At 36.1% G+C, this 17437-nt stretch overlaps 1 protein-coding gene across 1 annotated transcript in view; it reads left to right on the top strand.

Annotated features, from left to right (window-relative positions):
- LOC124165734 (membrane metallo-endopeptidase-like 1) overlaps positions 1-13239 on the top strand; it is a 35058-nt gene extending 21819 nt beyond the window's left edge. Inside the window, exons 9-18 of the mRNA XM_046543219.1 lie at positions 666-783; positions 1732-1840; positions 2294-2470; positions 3433-3536; positions 3716-3774; positions 4002-4053; positions 4143-4210; positions 6539-6669; positions 8218-8433; positions 12767-13239. Of these exons, the coding sequence (XP_046399175.1) occupies positions 666-783; positions 1732-1840; positions 2294-2470; positions 3433-3536; positions 3716-3774; positions 4002-4053; positions 4143-4210; positions 6539-6669; positions 8218-8433; positions 12767-12931 (1199 nt within the window). The 3' untranslated portion in view covers positions 12932-13239. The remainder of the gene's footprint in view (positions 1-665; positions 784-1731; positions 1841-2293; positions 2471-3432; positions 3537-3715; positions 3775-4001; positions 4054-4142; positions 4211-6538; positions 6670-8217; positions 8434-12766) is intronic.
- Positions 13240-17437: the final 4198 nt, after the last annotated feature.

The following is a 17437-nucleotide window of genomic DNA, read 5'->3' as shown; positions in this document are numbered from 1 at the left end:
ATATTCTAGAGTGTTTGTATCTCAAAATTTTAATTAATGAAGGAATAGCCCTTATCTAGACTTGATATGCAATTTTAGAACGCAATGAAAATTTTATTATAATGTACGTAAGTTCCAAAAACCGAAAAACAGAGACTACCAAGTTCTAAATAATAAAGCATTGATTGGTAATAACAGTGCCCTATTAATGTGTCAAATTTATGCAATACATTCGTTGGATTTATAAACAAATTAATAAAAATTATGTGTACTGCATACCTAAAAAAAACGTCACCATTTATTATAACGAAAGAAGTTCACTAAGGCACTGACATATCTTCATTTAAAGTTCAAGTTTTCTGATGGAATAGGAAATATCTAATAAAATGTGCAGAGGAATTATTTTGAAGAATCAATAAGTGACGAATTTATAAATACCATTATTAATTTATAACAGGTTTGTAGGAATTTTTATTGGTATTGTCCATATTACCAAACTGCTTATAGCTTTAGTAGAATTTTACTACTATATTTGGTGGCACTGGAGTAATATTAGCATTCATTTTATCTTTCACTTCAGTTAATTCAAATTGACATCATAAATTTTGCGTTAGCCACTCAATTATATCTCATGTGAGTTAACAAATACATTTTTCTCATTGAGATAAATATCAATTATTTCACAGACAACTTCCTGGGAAGTCGGGTAGCATCATTCTTAGGCCCTGAAACCACGGATGAGCTTTGGTCAACAGCAAAATGGTTTTACCAGAAATTGAAGTATATCACGGAGGATTATCCAAGGTACACTTCAGTGAGTAAAAGGACAATTCCCCATGAAATGCTGCTACCAGTATCATTCATATGTGAATAAATTAAAGTTGTAAGTTGAAATGAAAAAAAAAGGTTTTGCGTTTTGAAAATCATGTGGATAGCAAAGGTGATTGTCGGTTACGAAACTGTTACCACAGTTATTTAGTTCACCAACTGATATCACACATACCTCTTCTTCTAGGTACAATTTATAGTTAGTGAGAATAATTTGCAAATAATTTACCAATTATAAATACGTTTTTACTTTAATAATTCAAACCCTTAGCTAAAAACTAAGTTTTATATTAAGTTGAAGCTCACAATTTATATTTTTCGTCTGAGCAGGTTTTGCACATCATGCAAAAAGATTATCAAAACACAATATTGAAATAAGAAAGTTAATTATTCACATCCATTTTCATCCTTCCTCGACTTTCATTTCCTCCGTTGAAGCTCGATTTCTAAGGAAGGTGTGAAAAAATATGTTCTCAACAGAGGGCATGTCATCTCTTACAGCTCAGGAATCGAAAAGAATAAAACATAATGGCTCTAAGGCTCAGTAAAGAAATTTACGACTTTTCATTCAAGGATAAAAGTTTAATTTTTACCAAATTTCTGAGAGAAAATATTAAAGATTAAATTGCGAAAAATTATTATTTTTTCTATCTCCGAGTTTACCAGTTCTTTTCTCAGCATTACCTTATTTTATTCTAAAAGTCTTTCTTTTCGCAGTGTAGCTATAACATCGCATGTAACAAATATTTTTAATAGCCTCAAAAACCTTGCAAAAATACTCTCATCAAACAACGTAAAAAAACATTCGTTCCATGTTAATTCCAACATTCATTCAGCTTTGATAAAACACGAACGAATAGATTATTTAACTGAGAACTTATACAATTCGATTAATTAAATCCTAAAATAAGCATTTCCTTTCAGATGGATGCACTGCAACCACGTGGTTACCGACTATCCCAATGTTGGATTAAGCATGGCAATAGCTTCCAAGTTCAATGAAAGTTATTTCCAGGAAGCAAAGCTCGATAAAGTAAGTCGATCTTCTACGTTGGAACCCCAAAATTATCAATACAACCTGGTGCATAATACAATGGTTGCTTCCAAAATGTCTGGTGTCTGCCATTACAGTTAAATTCGGTCAGAGAAAATGACATTTTCGAAAAACAAACAACAAAAAAAGGAAGCCCAAGATCTAATTATTGAACTAAGTCTTCTCGTCTTGAGCACCTTTACTACATTGCAACGTGCTTATAAATACTTTGAAAAAAATGAGCACGCAATCAAATACCTTCCGTAGCATATTTAAGATAAAAAAGAAAGTATCATTTAAGACTTCTTTGGGGAAAAATTCCCGTACATGTAAATTAATTATTCCATTCGATTTCTAATAAAAAATATTATTTCACCAGATTTCCACATAATAATCTTAAAAAGACATTTTAGTCCACAGAAAAATGGTATTTTTGTATTCTGATTCTCTCAGGCTAACGAAATGATCAACGACATTCAAGCGTCATTTGAGGATATCCTGCAAGAGATTAACTGGATGGACGACACCACTAAATCCTACGCCCTAGAGAAGGCTCGCTACATACTCAAGCTGGTGGGGTTCCCAGAATGGATTTCAAACAAGACAGCAGTGAATGAATTTTACGAAAAGGTGAAGACGACAAAAGGAATAGAAATAATTTCACTCTAGCATACCCGACCAATCCTTACACCCTATTATGCCCGAGTGGGTCAACTTGACCCAATATGACCATGTTTGCATATTTTACTCAAAATACTTAATTCCTTCCCAGTTTATTTATTAATACTTTTTATAAAGCATTTGGGAGGGTAGTAGAAAATTTAATTTGACGAAAAATATTAAAATTGTAGTTGTTCAACAATTTCTATTGTGGTTTGGGAAACTAGCTTCCACAAATTTGCGACTACTTATCACTTTTCCTCTGATGGGTTTTGGAAGGTACAATGAATTTCAATGGTATTGGTTTTAATAGAAAATTACAGTAAAATTTTGACGAAAATTTCAGTATAAAACACACCGTTACATTGAATGCAAAGGAAAAGTAGAAAGGCTTCAAATGGATTTGATAGTCAGGGTCAAAATGAGCCATCCGTGAATGGCAGGTATAAGTGATGAGAAAAAATAGAAAAAAAAATAATATCAGGCCTAACTTTTGCACAGTGGTAAACCTAACTAAATAATTAAGAGTCATGAAATACGAGTCTTACAATTTTTCTTCGTTTCAAAATTATCAACATGAATATTCTCTTTTGGGTCAAATTGACCCATCTGGGCATTCTAGTGTTAACCATGCCTCTGTGTTTAAAGGAAATAGTGATTAATTTAAATTATATCATTTTCAGCTAGTTTCCGTCTACTGAATTCATGCTAATTTGGACAGGTTCGCCTTTGTTCACGCGGTTGAGATATTCAAGAGTTGAATAGTCATAAATTGAAATTTTAAGGGAGTACCTAAACTCCATCGAACTGTAATCACTCGGCTTTAAAATTCAAACCTCAGCCAAAGAATACAATATGCTTAACTCATACTACCATGCAAGCTTCTTCAAACTTCTATTTTAGAATATTTATTTCTCCCATCTTTTTTCCAGCTTCAAACTGATTCATCAGACCATTTCGGGAACGTACTACGGTTGAGATCATTCCTGTTTGCGCAAAGTGTCGGCAACTTGAGGGAAAAACGTAACAGAAATGAGTAAGGTGAACTTGTAATTAAAAATTTACCCTATTTTCTGAATACTTCAAGTTTGACCGATAGAGGCATTTGCAAGTTTTATCAAAGACTTCACGCTGTAATCCATAACTCCAAATCTGACAAATTTCCAACCCAGCCGTAACATTTACACTAAAAATTTACTTTCTCTTCATTTCAAGATGGACGCAGTCTCCCTTCACCGTCAATGCATTCTACAATACTCTGAATAATCGAATAAGTGAGTGATACCATAACTATAGAAAAATTGAATCATTATAAAACGAATTTATGCTTATATTTCCGGAAATATGCTGTGATTTAAGTGCTACTTTTACCGTCATCAAAATTTTTACGATTCTATTTAAAAGTCAAAATAATAATATGGAAACAAAAGGCGCTCATAATGAAAAATTTAATTCATAATGTAATTCAAACATCCAACATAATCAAATTTATATCTTTTAGCATTCCCAGTGGGTGTAATGAACAGGCCTTTTTTCTCGGGCGAAGATGTTGAGTAAGTTGAAATTATATTAATCCTGGATCAAAAAGACTAATTTACGCCTAATTTTAATGCATTCTATTAAACAATACGTGAAATTCTAGGGCACTTGACTACGGACGAATTGGATCAATAATTGGCCATGAGATTACGCATGGATTCGACAACCAAGGTGGGTATACCTGAGGGGAGGCATTGTAGCCCCCACAAGCATTGACTAAAGAAGAAAGCAGGTATGGCAAGTGAAACGACACGAAAATGTTTCGTTTCGACTGGGAGGGAAACTATAAAACGAGATCTGGGTTTAGTTTCGTTCCCGCACGAAATTAAAATCATCAAGGAGTTTAGTTTCGATCCGGGACGAAACTTTACTCCCGCGAACGAAACTTAATTAATCGAAACTTCGCTGCTCATTGTTTAGTTTCGATCCCAGAAGTTAAGTGAAAATGTGAGACGTACTTGAAGCCCCGGGGGGATGCGTAGGAGTGTTAAGCTCAAAAAAAAGGCGCGGTGAAACAGAGTACCAAAAATTTAATTACAAAAAAAGCGGTCGAATAACAAAAAAAATCACCTTACTGAACTGTGGTTGCGACGATACAAATTAATGACTCGGGGAAAAGGCGAGGTAGAAAACAGGGATGTTACCTTGGCAGCAAGAGGTAGCGGTGGTCAAAACATAGGTGCCTTTGGTCGCCTTCCGGGAGCAGCTCTCCTCACGACCAAACACTCGACAAGAGCTCTTGCAGAATAATGCCCGCCGCTCTCGGACAAGCATTCCTTTATATAGGTTTGGGCCCATTTGCCACCACCAATTTTAGGCCCCTACTGACCTGTTGGTGAAGGATTTCACCACCCGCCAAGCTGCTCCACCGATAGCGTACAGAGAGGCACGGCTCAAATGGATAGGAGGGAATAGCTTCGATCCATTACGTTTGGCATAGGTATAGAGAGGTTGAAACATTGGGCTTAAAAATCGAATGCCCCAGTTTGCGTTCACCGTTCTCCCGTTAGTGGTAAAAAATATCAGTGCCCGATGCATATAATGGCGGTCATCCGAACCACTTCTTCATTCAACCATACTCTGTACACGGTGTGCGAGTCAAAACTAAAATTTTGGAAGTTTAAGCACATAACCCCTCCGGTGCAAAATATTATCTGCATTTCGTTTCGTCCCAGAGTTTTAGCTTAGTTAAAACCCGAGTTAGTTATGACTCTGATTTCGTTTCGACCCCGAGTTTAGCTCCCTGGGCTTAAATCCATTTCGTTACGTTTTTACATTCCGCTTCCGGGAACTAAACTATTGTAATTTTACTGGTTTTGACTTTCATTTAGTTTCATTTGCCATCCGTGGTGAGAGGAGGCATAGGAGCCCCCACACGTACTGACTAAAGAAGAAAGTATATTTTAATGGTAACTTTTTTTGCAAAGCATTCTGTAATTGAATCCATAGGTTTATACTTTCCTCTGGGGTGATGCTAAATAGAGTTCCTAACTTCTCTTAAAATTTATGGGCCCCTCCCAATTGATTAATTCGAAGTCATCATAGAAAATACCAACTTCTAAGTGGCGGCTACAGATGATCATAGTGTATTCAGAATTAGCATGTCAAAAAAACATAAAACCAGGATAAATAAGATGCATATACTTCATTCCACCAGTAATTACATGAAAAATTGAGCCCAACGGCACAATTAACCGTGCAATCCTAACTTACGACACTAGCAAAGGCTGTATTTCCCAACCATAGAGTACTTTGCAGATGCGTTGAAAGAGTTGACCTTTCAATAAGAAATATTTGATAATCCCATTTATTAAGCATCAAAAAACCATCGATGAAGCTCTAGGGAATAGATTTTTGAAACCATCGTTGGAATACGATAAAATAAATGTGAATTTTATCAGCCCCTTTAAACGCGAGAGAAATCAATCCAAGAGGCAATCAACCGAGGAAGATGCTTTTATTTAAAAATGCTTCATTTAAATTAACTATACCGTGGACACAGGTATTGAGTGGCACTAATGTAGAGAACAATGGTCTGGAATTAGCATTAAAATATGGAGATGAAACTTTTCTTTTCTAAATTTTACATCTCTCTTCCGGCGAACTTAACCAATGGGTTCTTAGGCGTTCGTTAAGTTCAACTGTGTAGTTAAATGTGATTAGCATTGACCAATCAAGGCATATCCTTCGCACGCTGAAAAGTCTGAAGACCATATACATCCATTATAATGCGATAATAGCAAAGTAAACACTGAATATTGATTTCCTGGCAGAGTATATAACACCCTTTCAATTCTACTATATTTCACCAGTTTTTGTCCATGATTAAGACGCCGAAAACTTGGCCCACCAGATAACATAACCACTATAAAACACTCCTGGGAAAACTTTCGTTGATATATTAATGGAAATCATAAATAATAATAACTAAGACATGCATACAAAATTATAATACCACAGATGTGCTGCTCGTCTAATAAAACTTTGTCTCTTCCACAGGTCGCCTTTTCGATAAAGAAGGTACATTCTACAACTGGTGGTCGGATAATGCATACCAGCAATACCAAGAAAAAGCACAGTGTTTCATTGATCAGTACAGTAACTTCACGGATCCTGACACAGGCAAAAAGGTCAGAAAAGGTTGCAAAATATGAAGGGAACTATTATTATTTACAACGTACTTACTTGAACGTCAAATACTATTTTAGCTTCAAAGAGAATACATAAATCTATAAATTAAATTAATTAACCTCTTAATCAATAATTGAACATTGTTATTGTGTAATGAATTCGTCTAATTATTAGTAATTTAATTCAAATAGTCGTAAACATACAATTATGTAAGCTAGAAAAGTTGCCGATAAAAATGGTAATCGTAACTACAATTATTGGAACTGAAATTTCAATTATCACCCATCCAAAACGTATGCACTTCATTTCAGACACCAAATGGGTCTTTAACATGTGTTTCACCCCCGTAACAGCTTTTGCTACCAGAAATTTTGTAAATATACAGATTTATAATGCATAATCGCATTCTCATTAATGTAGACACTGTTATTAATTTGTCATTTCAAAATATTTCGCAAATAACTTCTAGAATAAATCAGAGTTGTACAATATTGACTTAACAACAGTGCAAATTATTCACACTACAGAGAGTCATGCTGAAGGCTTACTACTACCTAACCATTTGGCATCGCTTGAATAGCGCGACACTGACATTTTCCGGCTTCATGAACTCCAAAGAAATTATAATATCACAGACGGACTGCCATTACTAAACAGTAGATGATCTCGATCGATGACGGACTGTATAATTATTCAAAATATAAAAAATAACAAGCTTACGCTGGGTTGGTGAGGGAGTCTCTCTGAAGTCTTTCCCGAAAAACATTCCTTTATTAAGGCTTGACCTATTCAATTTGTTCTCTCCAAAATAATGGATCGAATTGTGACTAATTTGGTTTGACGAAAAACCATACCTTATCGACAACTTTTTTCAGGGAGAAAATACATATTTTACGGATGAGTAAGGAAAGAGATGTCAGATTCAATAGTTTTCAGGAGAATTAGCATAATCAGTAATCAATGAAATTCATCAGTACGTGCGTTTTCCTATACCGTTGAACCCACAGCCAACACCAACGGCTAAGTGAATGCCTTGTAACGTTTTTTATTTTATCTTCAATTCACTTACAAATATTGGTTATTACACTTTACTTTATAAAAACTTTAAACTTTAAACACTTTATAAACAAACTCGTGAGCAAAGAGACAACCGTACGCCACAACTATTACCATTCAACTCCCCATACTCTCCATCCCGCGCCGTCAACAACAATCTCTCAACTCTACCTCTGCTGCTTATTATTGTTCGATCCATTGTTCTCCTTCTATCCATCGTCACACAAAAATCCAACTCAAAATAACCCAAAAAACTCAAAAATAAGTGTTACAACCTGAATTGGTTAAAGTATGTTCGAAGTTCCCTCACTGTTAAACTATTTACAGATTTCATTGATATTTAAAGCAATATTTGTGACAGTATGAGTGATAATAACACTACACCACCATTTTGCTGCGCTTATTAAGCACATAACCATTTTATCACATGATGAGTGCAGATAAAATCCACTGGTCTGAGAGCGAAATAGTTAACTATTTTTTTCCATTAGGTGGACGGAAAAAAGACCCTGGCAGAGAATATAGCGGACAACGGCGGCCTGAGGGAAGCCTATCGGGCATATGTGCGCAAGCTATCGCGACGCAACAAAACGACGTCACAGAATGACTATTTTAACTGCGGCAATCCCTCAGGAGGTACAGAAGTAAGGCTCCCTGGCCTCCAGCACTACACCAACAAGCAGCTATTCTTCATGGGTTTCGCAACGGTACGTATATTGGAGCCAAATTCTAAACACATAAACCGTCCTAAAACAATTTAGAGAATGGAGAATCCTCATTTATATGAAACCTCATCACTCTTGAAATCACTTACAGGTTAATCACAGCAAATGAAAATATTACTTTAAACAAGAAAAACACTCGACAGTAACGCCAAAACAATAATAATAAAGATATTTGTTTCAATGCCAAAAATAAACTTAGATACATAGATAATCAGTTAAATAAGGCACTCCAGAAGATACAATCTTTTGTAGTGATTGCTATTCAATGAAAATAAGACAATGCTCAGTACATTTTGCAAAATAGTTTTTTGAAAAAGCAGCTCATAATAGCTACATTTGTCCTCACATAATGAATAAAATTAATACAAAGTATGAAAACAAAAAGCCATAGATAAATACAATGAGAATCCAATAATAGAAAAATATTTTTAAACGAAAACTGTTATCAAATTAAATTTAATAGAAAAATAAAAGAGCATACGCAATCAACATAATCCGTGGAACCCTTGCTGAGGAAAATTAAGCATTTGCCTTAAAGAAAAATTCAAAATTCTTGCGACGAAATAACAGCATCACAATTTATTAATAAACTCAGCTCTACCATTACAGAACGAATGCCACGATGATGTTGAACAAATACTCAGTTTTCAATGGACACACGAGATAAATACGCAATATATAAATTAGTTATTTGCGATTTTCTGGTATGAAAATGTTGACCAAGAATTAACATGCAAAACTTTAACTTCATGACCCAAAAATACGAAATTCGTAATTAAATTACCCTTAATATTAGATTATTTACGGAAATTTTATTTATAAAAATTTATTTTAAAAACACTAAAGACAAATTATTAGCATTGATTCGTCAAATAGGAGCGCACAGTAGTATTTTATATCAATGTGAGAGAAATTATTAAAAGGACGGCCTTAATTACTCTTGTTCAAGCCAGCGATGATAAAGGAAAAATATAATATAATTATATTGGAAATCTTTCTTGAGGTAGGGATTGGGGCGTTGCACCTATAAAGGATTCTAAGAATGCAAATCCATTGGATGATAAAATAGTTGAAATGAAGATGCTGTTACTTCGTAGCTGCACTATTCACACTCAAAATGTCAAAGAATATTAACTTTTTACCAAATCGACGTCGACCACCAAAGAAATAAAACGAATACTTTTTTTCAGATATATTAATGTTGACGATATTTAAGTAATTATGAAAAATGTCATGTCATCGTTGTGAAACTCTTAAGAATATCTTACGGAATCGTTATTGCATGAGTACACTTGGAAATTAAATCATACTAGCTGCTGGTCAGATGCTTAAATACTTCCTAAAAATCCATTTAAACATTGCCATTAATTGTATTTTTAGAATAGAAATTTATATTTGCCTACATTATTAAATAAAAGTTTGGGCCAATGCTGAGATGGATTATTTAAGAATATTTTTTATTTTTTACACATTATATGCCTTACAAAATGTCCAACATTTAAATAGGTCATGAATCATAACTTTTTGACAATTTGGTGGTGAAATATAAGGAATTATATGATTCGAGGTATTTTCCAGGCAAAAATGCGAAAAAATTAAAGTAAGCATAAAACGAATGAAAACTTTTTTTTCGCAAAACAATCTCGGGGTATTTATTTTGAGGTTGATAACAACCCAGAAAAAAAATTAATCGAGATCTGAGACCCTAAGAAACAAAAGATCCTTCAATTCAGGTAAAATGAACCATAGATGGATATCAAAACCACTACACCACAGATAAAAATTCCCATGTTTCCATAATCTAATAAATGCGTCTCGGTTTCCGGGCGTTCCTCCGCGTTGAGTTGTACATAGGTGACGACAGTTTCTCCAGCGATCCTGCTGGCGTCTTCAGGTCAGAAGTAGCGATGCATAAATTTGGCCGTATTAGATAGGTACTTTGGGGATCAGAGGTCAGTTCAGATTGGTTGGTTCCAAGGTGCGCCCTGATTGGTCATTGATTTTGAAGACCCTTTTCCATATAAAAAGGAAAATATTCAGATGGCCGTATAATTTTCCCACGGCTCATCCACCTTGCAATTCAAAATTGTCACTGTGTTGGTGTGCGGGAAAGGGGAGAAATTCACCGCAGGGACCAAACACCAGTCTCTCAACCGGAAAGCCCAAAACAAACACACACATTCACTCACAACAAAAATACAAAACAAGATCCTTTGCGGGGGCTGTAGGGACCTCCACTAAGGATTCTTGATTCGCAAAAAACCGGGAATCTTCACAGGATAGGCCTGCTAGGGATAACCAGTGATTTGTGGAAACACACGCACTCAATAAGCAGTCAACACACATTGACTCACCCACAGATTGCTTCAATCTTCCGGGAGAAAAAATAGCTCCAACGACAGCGTGGTCGAGGATTGGCAATGGGACGAGGAACAACTCGTATGCGTATAATCGGCTACAAGGTAGCCATCTTCAGCGTGCTGAAGGAAAACCAAAAGCACTTCCAACGCAAGGCTGAAAGTCTTCAGTCTTTTACAGTTTCGAGGCCGTAGGAGCTCAACCCCCAGTTTTGGCTTTTCCATGCGTTAGCTAATGTGTAGCCGTCTTCTCTGTAGCAATTCTCAGGAAACTTAGTTATCTCTATCAGTGGCGCAGCGAGGGAAGGGTTTCGGGGGTTAAAACCCCCTAGAGCTCAGAGAAATATTTTAATTTAATCCATTTTACTTAATAGGATTGATATTACTAATAGAAATAGTGTAAGGATTAATAAAATATCCCTCAGTAAGCCGTAAAACTCACCATTTTGAACCGTTAATCTTAAAATTCCGCAATTTATTAATCTCGCACCTACCGCTTCTCCTGGAGGGTATTCCATACCCCGCACACCCCGGCATTAGTTGCACCTAACCCCCCCCCCCCTAGCCTTAATTCCTAGCTGCGCCCCTGATCTCTATAGCTTCTCGGATTAGCCTAGGATAGTAACGGCTTTCATTACACAGGACTTTAGGCTTATCGAAATGCACAGTGTGGCGAGGTTCCAACCACTCGTGCTCCGAGACGGCGGAAACTGTCGTCACCTATGGACAACTCAGCGCGGAGAAACCCCCGAAAGCCGTGACTAATAATAATATGCCTTTATTCGGGCGACGTTATGACTAAGAAGTCCCCTCTTCTACCTTACCCCTCGATAGCGTCAATGCAAACATATTAAAAAATGGTAGATAAACGTTTGCAATACAAAAGATACTTCGAAATGTTCCTCGACGAGGTAAATAACATAAAAAAACCCCAGGTTGGGCAGAATCACCGGACACAAAAAAGATAAAAAACACTCACAGTACTAAATTTTCGGAGGCGCATTACCACCTTCCTCAGAGTTAGGTAGGAGACTGTAGGTAAAAGATGAAAGATAGCTGAGGGAAGGGGAAATAGTGGGGAGGTAGGGTCAAAGGGGGGAGAAAGAGTGTGCTGAGGCAATTAAGGGATTTTCGGTTAATATTAAAGCCGGGAGGAAGAAATGCTTTAAATATCCATATGTACGTTAATTAGATGGAATTAAGTTTGAGTGGGTGGTCTGTGGGGGGAGGAATGGAGGCCAAAACTGATACATTGTACATACAAACACAGATGCCTCCCAGAACCTTGCAATAGAAAAAAACCACGTGACCTTTCCGTCTGCACCACTTACTTTCCTGGAATACAATCCCTGTTATTTATCCTTAAAGACCTTTTCCCTATTCAAAAAAATAATAAGTCGACTGCCAATCTTTTTGCCAAACCCCCTACTATCACATTCAGACTACCAGCGAGCCTTTCAGATTTATTCCGCTCAACGAACCCCTTACATAAGTCACCCACTACTCCCAATAGTACACCTTCGCCCTGCGGTCGTCCTAGCTGCAAAACCTGCCCAATTTTTACCCCTCCTTCTATCCCTAGTCATCTCGTCTCCTATCTACCTTCCCTCAGCTATGTTTCATCTTTAACAATGCAAAAGATATACAACATACACTATTTGTGAAATGTTAAAAAATATAAACAAGTATATGTAAAAATTTTGTGTGAAAAAGATTTCTGTTTGTGGGAACAAACATGAGGATAAGGGTGTAGAATTCTATCAGCGAAAAAACCCGCTGTACGTAAACGCCCACACAAGATGAAAAACGCGTGAAAAACCTGCGAAATCTACTGAGTGAAAGCCAATGTCATTATACATGTACAATACAACATAGTTAATGAGATATAATAATATGGAGAAACGCCGTGGAAACCTAGGATTTGATCTAATAAATGTGTTTCACTTCACTTTTTACAGACATGGTGCAACGTTGGAAGGTCAGCACAATCCAAGAATGACAACCATGCGCCGAATAGCGTGAGAGTCCTGGCATCTTTATCCAACATGGTGGAGTTCGCAGAGGCATGGTCCTGCCCGAAAGGTAGCTTGATGAATCCAGAGAAGAAGTGTGTGCTATGGTAGGAATGACTTTGGCAGGCCATTTCTTTGCAATATATTTACCAATGTGAGCAAAACTATGACAGAAAAAACTGTGATAGCTAAAAAGGGAAGCAAAGCTGTCCTTAAGGAGAAACGTCACTACTTCCAGTGAGCAATACTAAACAAGACCGTCCAACCACGTGTACTTCATGATGTTCGTAACATACTCCGCTTTACTTCCTTTATTTTCATACAAACCAAGTAACTTGAGCATTGAATAGATGCTATTAATAAATGTACATAACTTAATGTAAATAACCCATCATGTTTTAATAAATACTTATTTCATATTTCGTGAGTAATTATCTTTTAATTCATTTTGAAATTCTAATGTTAATCTATGCCCAAAATTGTCAGGACAAAACTTATGCAAAAAAACACGAAAATTTTAACGAGAATTTTTTATTAACCACAGCAAGTTAGAGTTACTATAGCAATAATCAGATCATACGTGAAAGATATACTTTTCGATTTCTCCGCTTCAAATTATTAAAAGTGGCCATCATTTCTTCTTCTCTGTCGCACACCTCGTCAGGGCTAATGAACTTATTGAACTAGCCTACGCTGTGCTTCAATATGTATACAATCACGGGAATGGATTTGGAATGTTCCGGACGGTGTTTCTCCAGACATTACTTGGAAGCCAGGTGTCACTTATCCTTTGCCCGTTGTCTCTATTAAATTTGTTTTTATGTCTCCTCATCTCCAAAGCACATCTGTAAATTCGCGTCTCTCTGTATTCATCTGTTTCCGGGCTATCTGGGTTCTCGGTGTCGACACCATGTTTAGTGACGGAAATTTTTCGTTAAAAATCGATTTTTCGAGAAATTCATTTTTGATCGAAATAAAGTGCTTTACTTTTCAACAAAAAATCGAAATTTAAACCGAAAGATAGATTAATAAAAAATTTTAGTGATTCTCTAAAAAATACAGTTAGTGCAAAAACATGTTCACTCTACAACATAAAAAAAACATTCTATACACACATTTGAGATTCACAAAAACAAAAAAATCTGCTTAGGATACATACTATGTTCCGTGACTCTATTTTTGATTGTCATCCCAGTATCCTCAACCTACACTTTCTAGCATATCGTTTATTTAATATGGTATTCCGGTAATACATATAATCCGGAACACACCTTCCGTCTCCATTTTATTTTTGTGCATAACGCTCCTTATTGAATTCTGCTTAGGTGCTCTCGGCTTGCGAATCGTTTTTTATGTCGTCTTTGAGTTACATCATCGATATTTTGTCGGTCGTATCTTGGATATATGGCATCTATGCTTTATCTTCTCGCCAGTCTTACTATCTTTTTTAAAGTCGGCAACGGTCGTAATTTCCGTGTGATTGCCTTCTTCATTTTCTTTTCTATACGTCCATTGCTAACGAGAATATGGGACAGTCTCTTCAGCTATTCTCTCTCATGGTACTCATCGGTGAGAGTAACTGATCGACAAATTAATGCTGTCTTTAACTCCTTGTATTTGAGCCGGGTGGTGATGTGATCTTGCATGAAGATATCTTCTTGCGTTGGTGGGCTTGATGTAAACCGTATGTAAAGAATTAAAAAGGCATGATACTTTTTCATCATACCTTTTTAAATCTTTACAATGCATTTTCACAAAGTTAAGCCTGAAACCATCGAGTTTATAAACCATATGCAACGCATCATCATTTCTCTTGTCAACCTATACGACTAGAAATGTTAGTTTTCCATCCTGATCCTCTTCTTTGGTAAACCGTACCCTCTTATCGATTGTTAAGTTATTTGCGAAATTCTTTTACCCTCTGCCGCCCATGTCTCCACACTATGAAAGTATCGTCAAATTAATGCAGCCAAATCGAGGGTATCCTGAATAACTGGTGATTTGATAAATTGCTGATCCCGTTGGTACCTCTTTTGTCTGATCGAAATAATTCCCTTTCCACCTGAAGTAAGTTTTTTGCAGGCATATGTCTACTATGTTGGCTACATTTTCATCCAATTTATCCCCGACTATGCCGGTGACATCTTCCGTGGGAATCTGGGTAAAAACTAAAACCAAGTCAAACTAAATACTAGTAAAATATCTACACCTATCAATTTTATCATATCGTGGATGCGGCTGAGAAAGTGGTGGACGTTCTTTACGTAAGGGCGTGACTTTTTCACCTCTGGTTGAAGAACTGCGGCGAGATATTTTCCTAATTTATGTGTCGAAGAATCTATTACGCTGATAATTGGCCCGAATGGAGTGGCCTCCTTGTGAATTTTGGCGGCCTGTAACTGCATGGGAGCTTGGCGTCTTTTGGCGTAATCTGCAGATCAAGTTTTTTACCCACACCATCGGAGTGATATCAGGTCAAGCGGTCCAATTTGTCGAAATAACATTAGCAGATCGTATTTCAGGAATAATGCACGAATAGCAGTCTTTACTTCATTACACACTCTTAACAACTCCTTTCAATAAATAAGATTATACCGACTTTTCGCGAATCTAAAAATATTTCAGCCCAAAATTTTTCTTTCGATAGACAAATAGATAGCCCCTCTCCCCCCAACGCCACATCAGATATTATACTTTAATCAAATTATTAACGGGAAATAGTTCATCGATTATAAAAAGTTAACAGAAAAATCGACAGCCCCTGGTCTGGTTTCGGTGTCAAAATACTTTTTACTCCGATGGTCAAATCATGTTCCTTAAGGTTCAAATAAATTTAACATGCCTTTTACTTACAGCTAAAATTAAAAGAACATCCACTAAGTCGCAGTACAAAATTAAAACTTGCTGCCAACAGGAATTCGCTCACCTTGAGTGGTAAGCATTGCGGCAATAATTTTTTACTCTTTAATATCAGCCTTTGTCTAGTATGAGGGAATGCCTATGAATAATGGGAAAAGAGTTATAATTGGAGCTCTGAAGCTAAAAAGTACACACAGAGCACTTTTACAAGCCAAATAAAACTGAAGATATATTTAATAATGCTCCATGTAAACGTTTTGAATCAACCAAACGAGATTCCACACTTCACCACGGTAACAGCTAAGCTGCAGCAATGTGCCACAAAAACAAGCGGCTAATAACTGTCGGAATAAAGCTTGGTTAACAGTGTTTTTTACAATCTCGAAGAATTCAAACGTTTTTACTTATTTCCAAAGACTGATGTGAGCATAAATGAATTTAAAATTAATATTTTGACCATATTTAAACTGGATTAATCGAGATTTATTTCCTCATTCAATCACCTCATTGATCAAACTTACAAACTGAATTACGTGACTTTGAGCACGAATGTTAGGAGATATCTGAAAAATGGAAAAAAAATATATTCCCATTCTAAAATAAAGTGAAAAAACAGATTATATGGAAAGCCGAAAAGCGACTCTTTATCTCAAGGAGTTAGAATAACATCCAAGCCTTTAAACAACTCATAAATCAAACCGAGAATCTATCAAACAAATGAGCATCTTATCACATTGATTGACAAGCTGTATTTTATATAACAATGGACGAAGACAATGAATTGTACAATACCAACAGAAAGTAAATCTTTAAAGAATATTTTGAACAAAAAATACTACGTCTGTAAAAGTCGTTTTGTACAATTGGACCTATTTAAATAAACTAGAAGGAAACTAATTATAGCGTTTTTCGGGTAGAATTATAGTTCGCTAAAATTGGAAAGACGTTCCACAAAGCAAGAATAAGAAAAGAGGTAAAAGTTGAGGCTAAAATAAAGGACTTAAACCCTAATTTCTTGAATAAGTCTATACGAGACAAAATGTAAAAACGTGAATTTTTTCTAATCGATTAAACTAGAGGAAAAGATACATGGTTTAAGATAGATAGCACATGGGTTGTGCATATGGTCTCAAAGGAAATTCTGCTGCTATAGTGACGAGTTACTCTATCACTAAAACATTGTATCGACGACGATGCATCACCAATTAATCCATAACACTTATGGGTATTTATAGAATTAAGGAGATAGGAAGGGAAATCATTGGATCAAGCAGTGCCAGGGATTAACGCACACGATTAGCACTTTAAAGGTTATCTACCTACGCAATTCACGTCATTTTGAAAGACGTGTTTCCAGTCATGAGGAATGAGTTATCAGCTCCGTGGATAACCGCATCAAGGAATCTGATATATTTCGTGAAATTATTATATACTATGCAAAAAATGGGTGCATTAAACAGATTGGCCACTCCTACCAACATGTGTTTACTAAGTCAAATGTGCATTCACATCGACACGCTGAAATAGCGAATTGATGACGTCAATTTATGACACTTGCAGGTATAGACATGTCTGGAGTTTCTATCCACGCATTGGACGGGTGATCGACTAATTTCTTCAAGAGTTTTCATTACATAAAGATAAGTACCTAACAGAGAAAACGACTTCAACGATTTTCTTTCCAAATTTTAGGGCAAAGCAAAAGAGCAAAGTATACAATCACTCTGGAGACGAAATAAGTTTTCATTCTTAGTCAAC

Source organism: Ischnura elegans, chromosome 9 (assembly GCF_921293095.1).
Source record: "Ischnura elegans chromosome 9, ioIscEleg1.1, whole genome shotgun sequence".
Classification (NCBI taxonomy): Eukaryota; Metazoa; Arthropoda; class Insecta; order Odonata; family Coenagrionidae; genus Ischnura; species Ischnura elegans.
The sequence above is the reverse complement of the archived record's forward strand: the minus strand, read 5'-3'. Positions and strand labels throughout refer to the sequence as shown.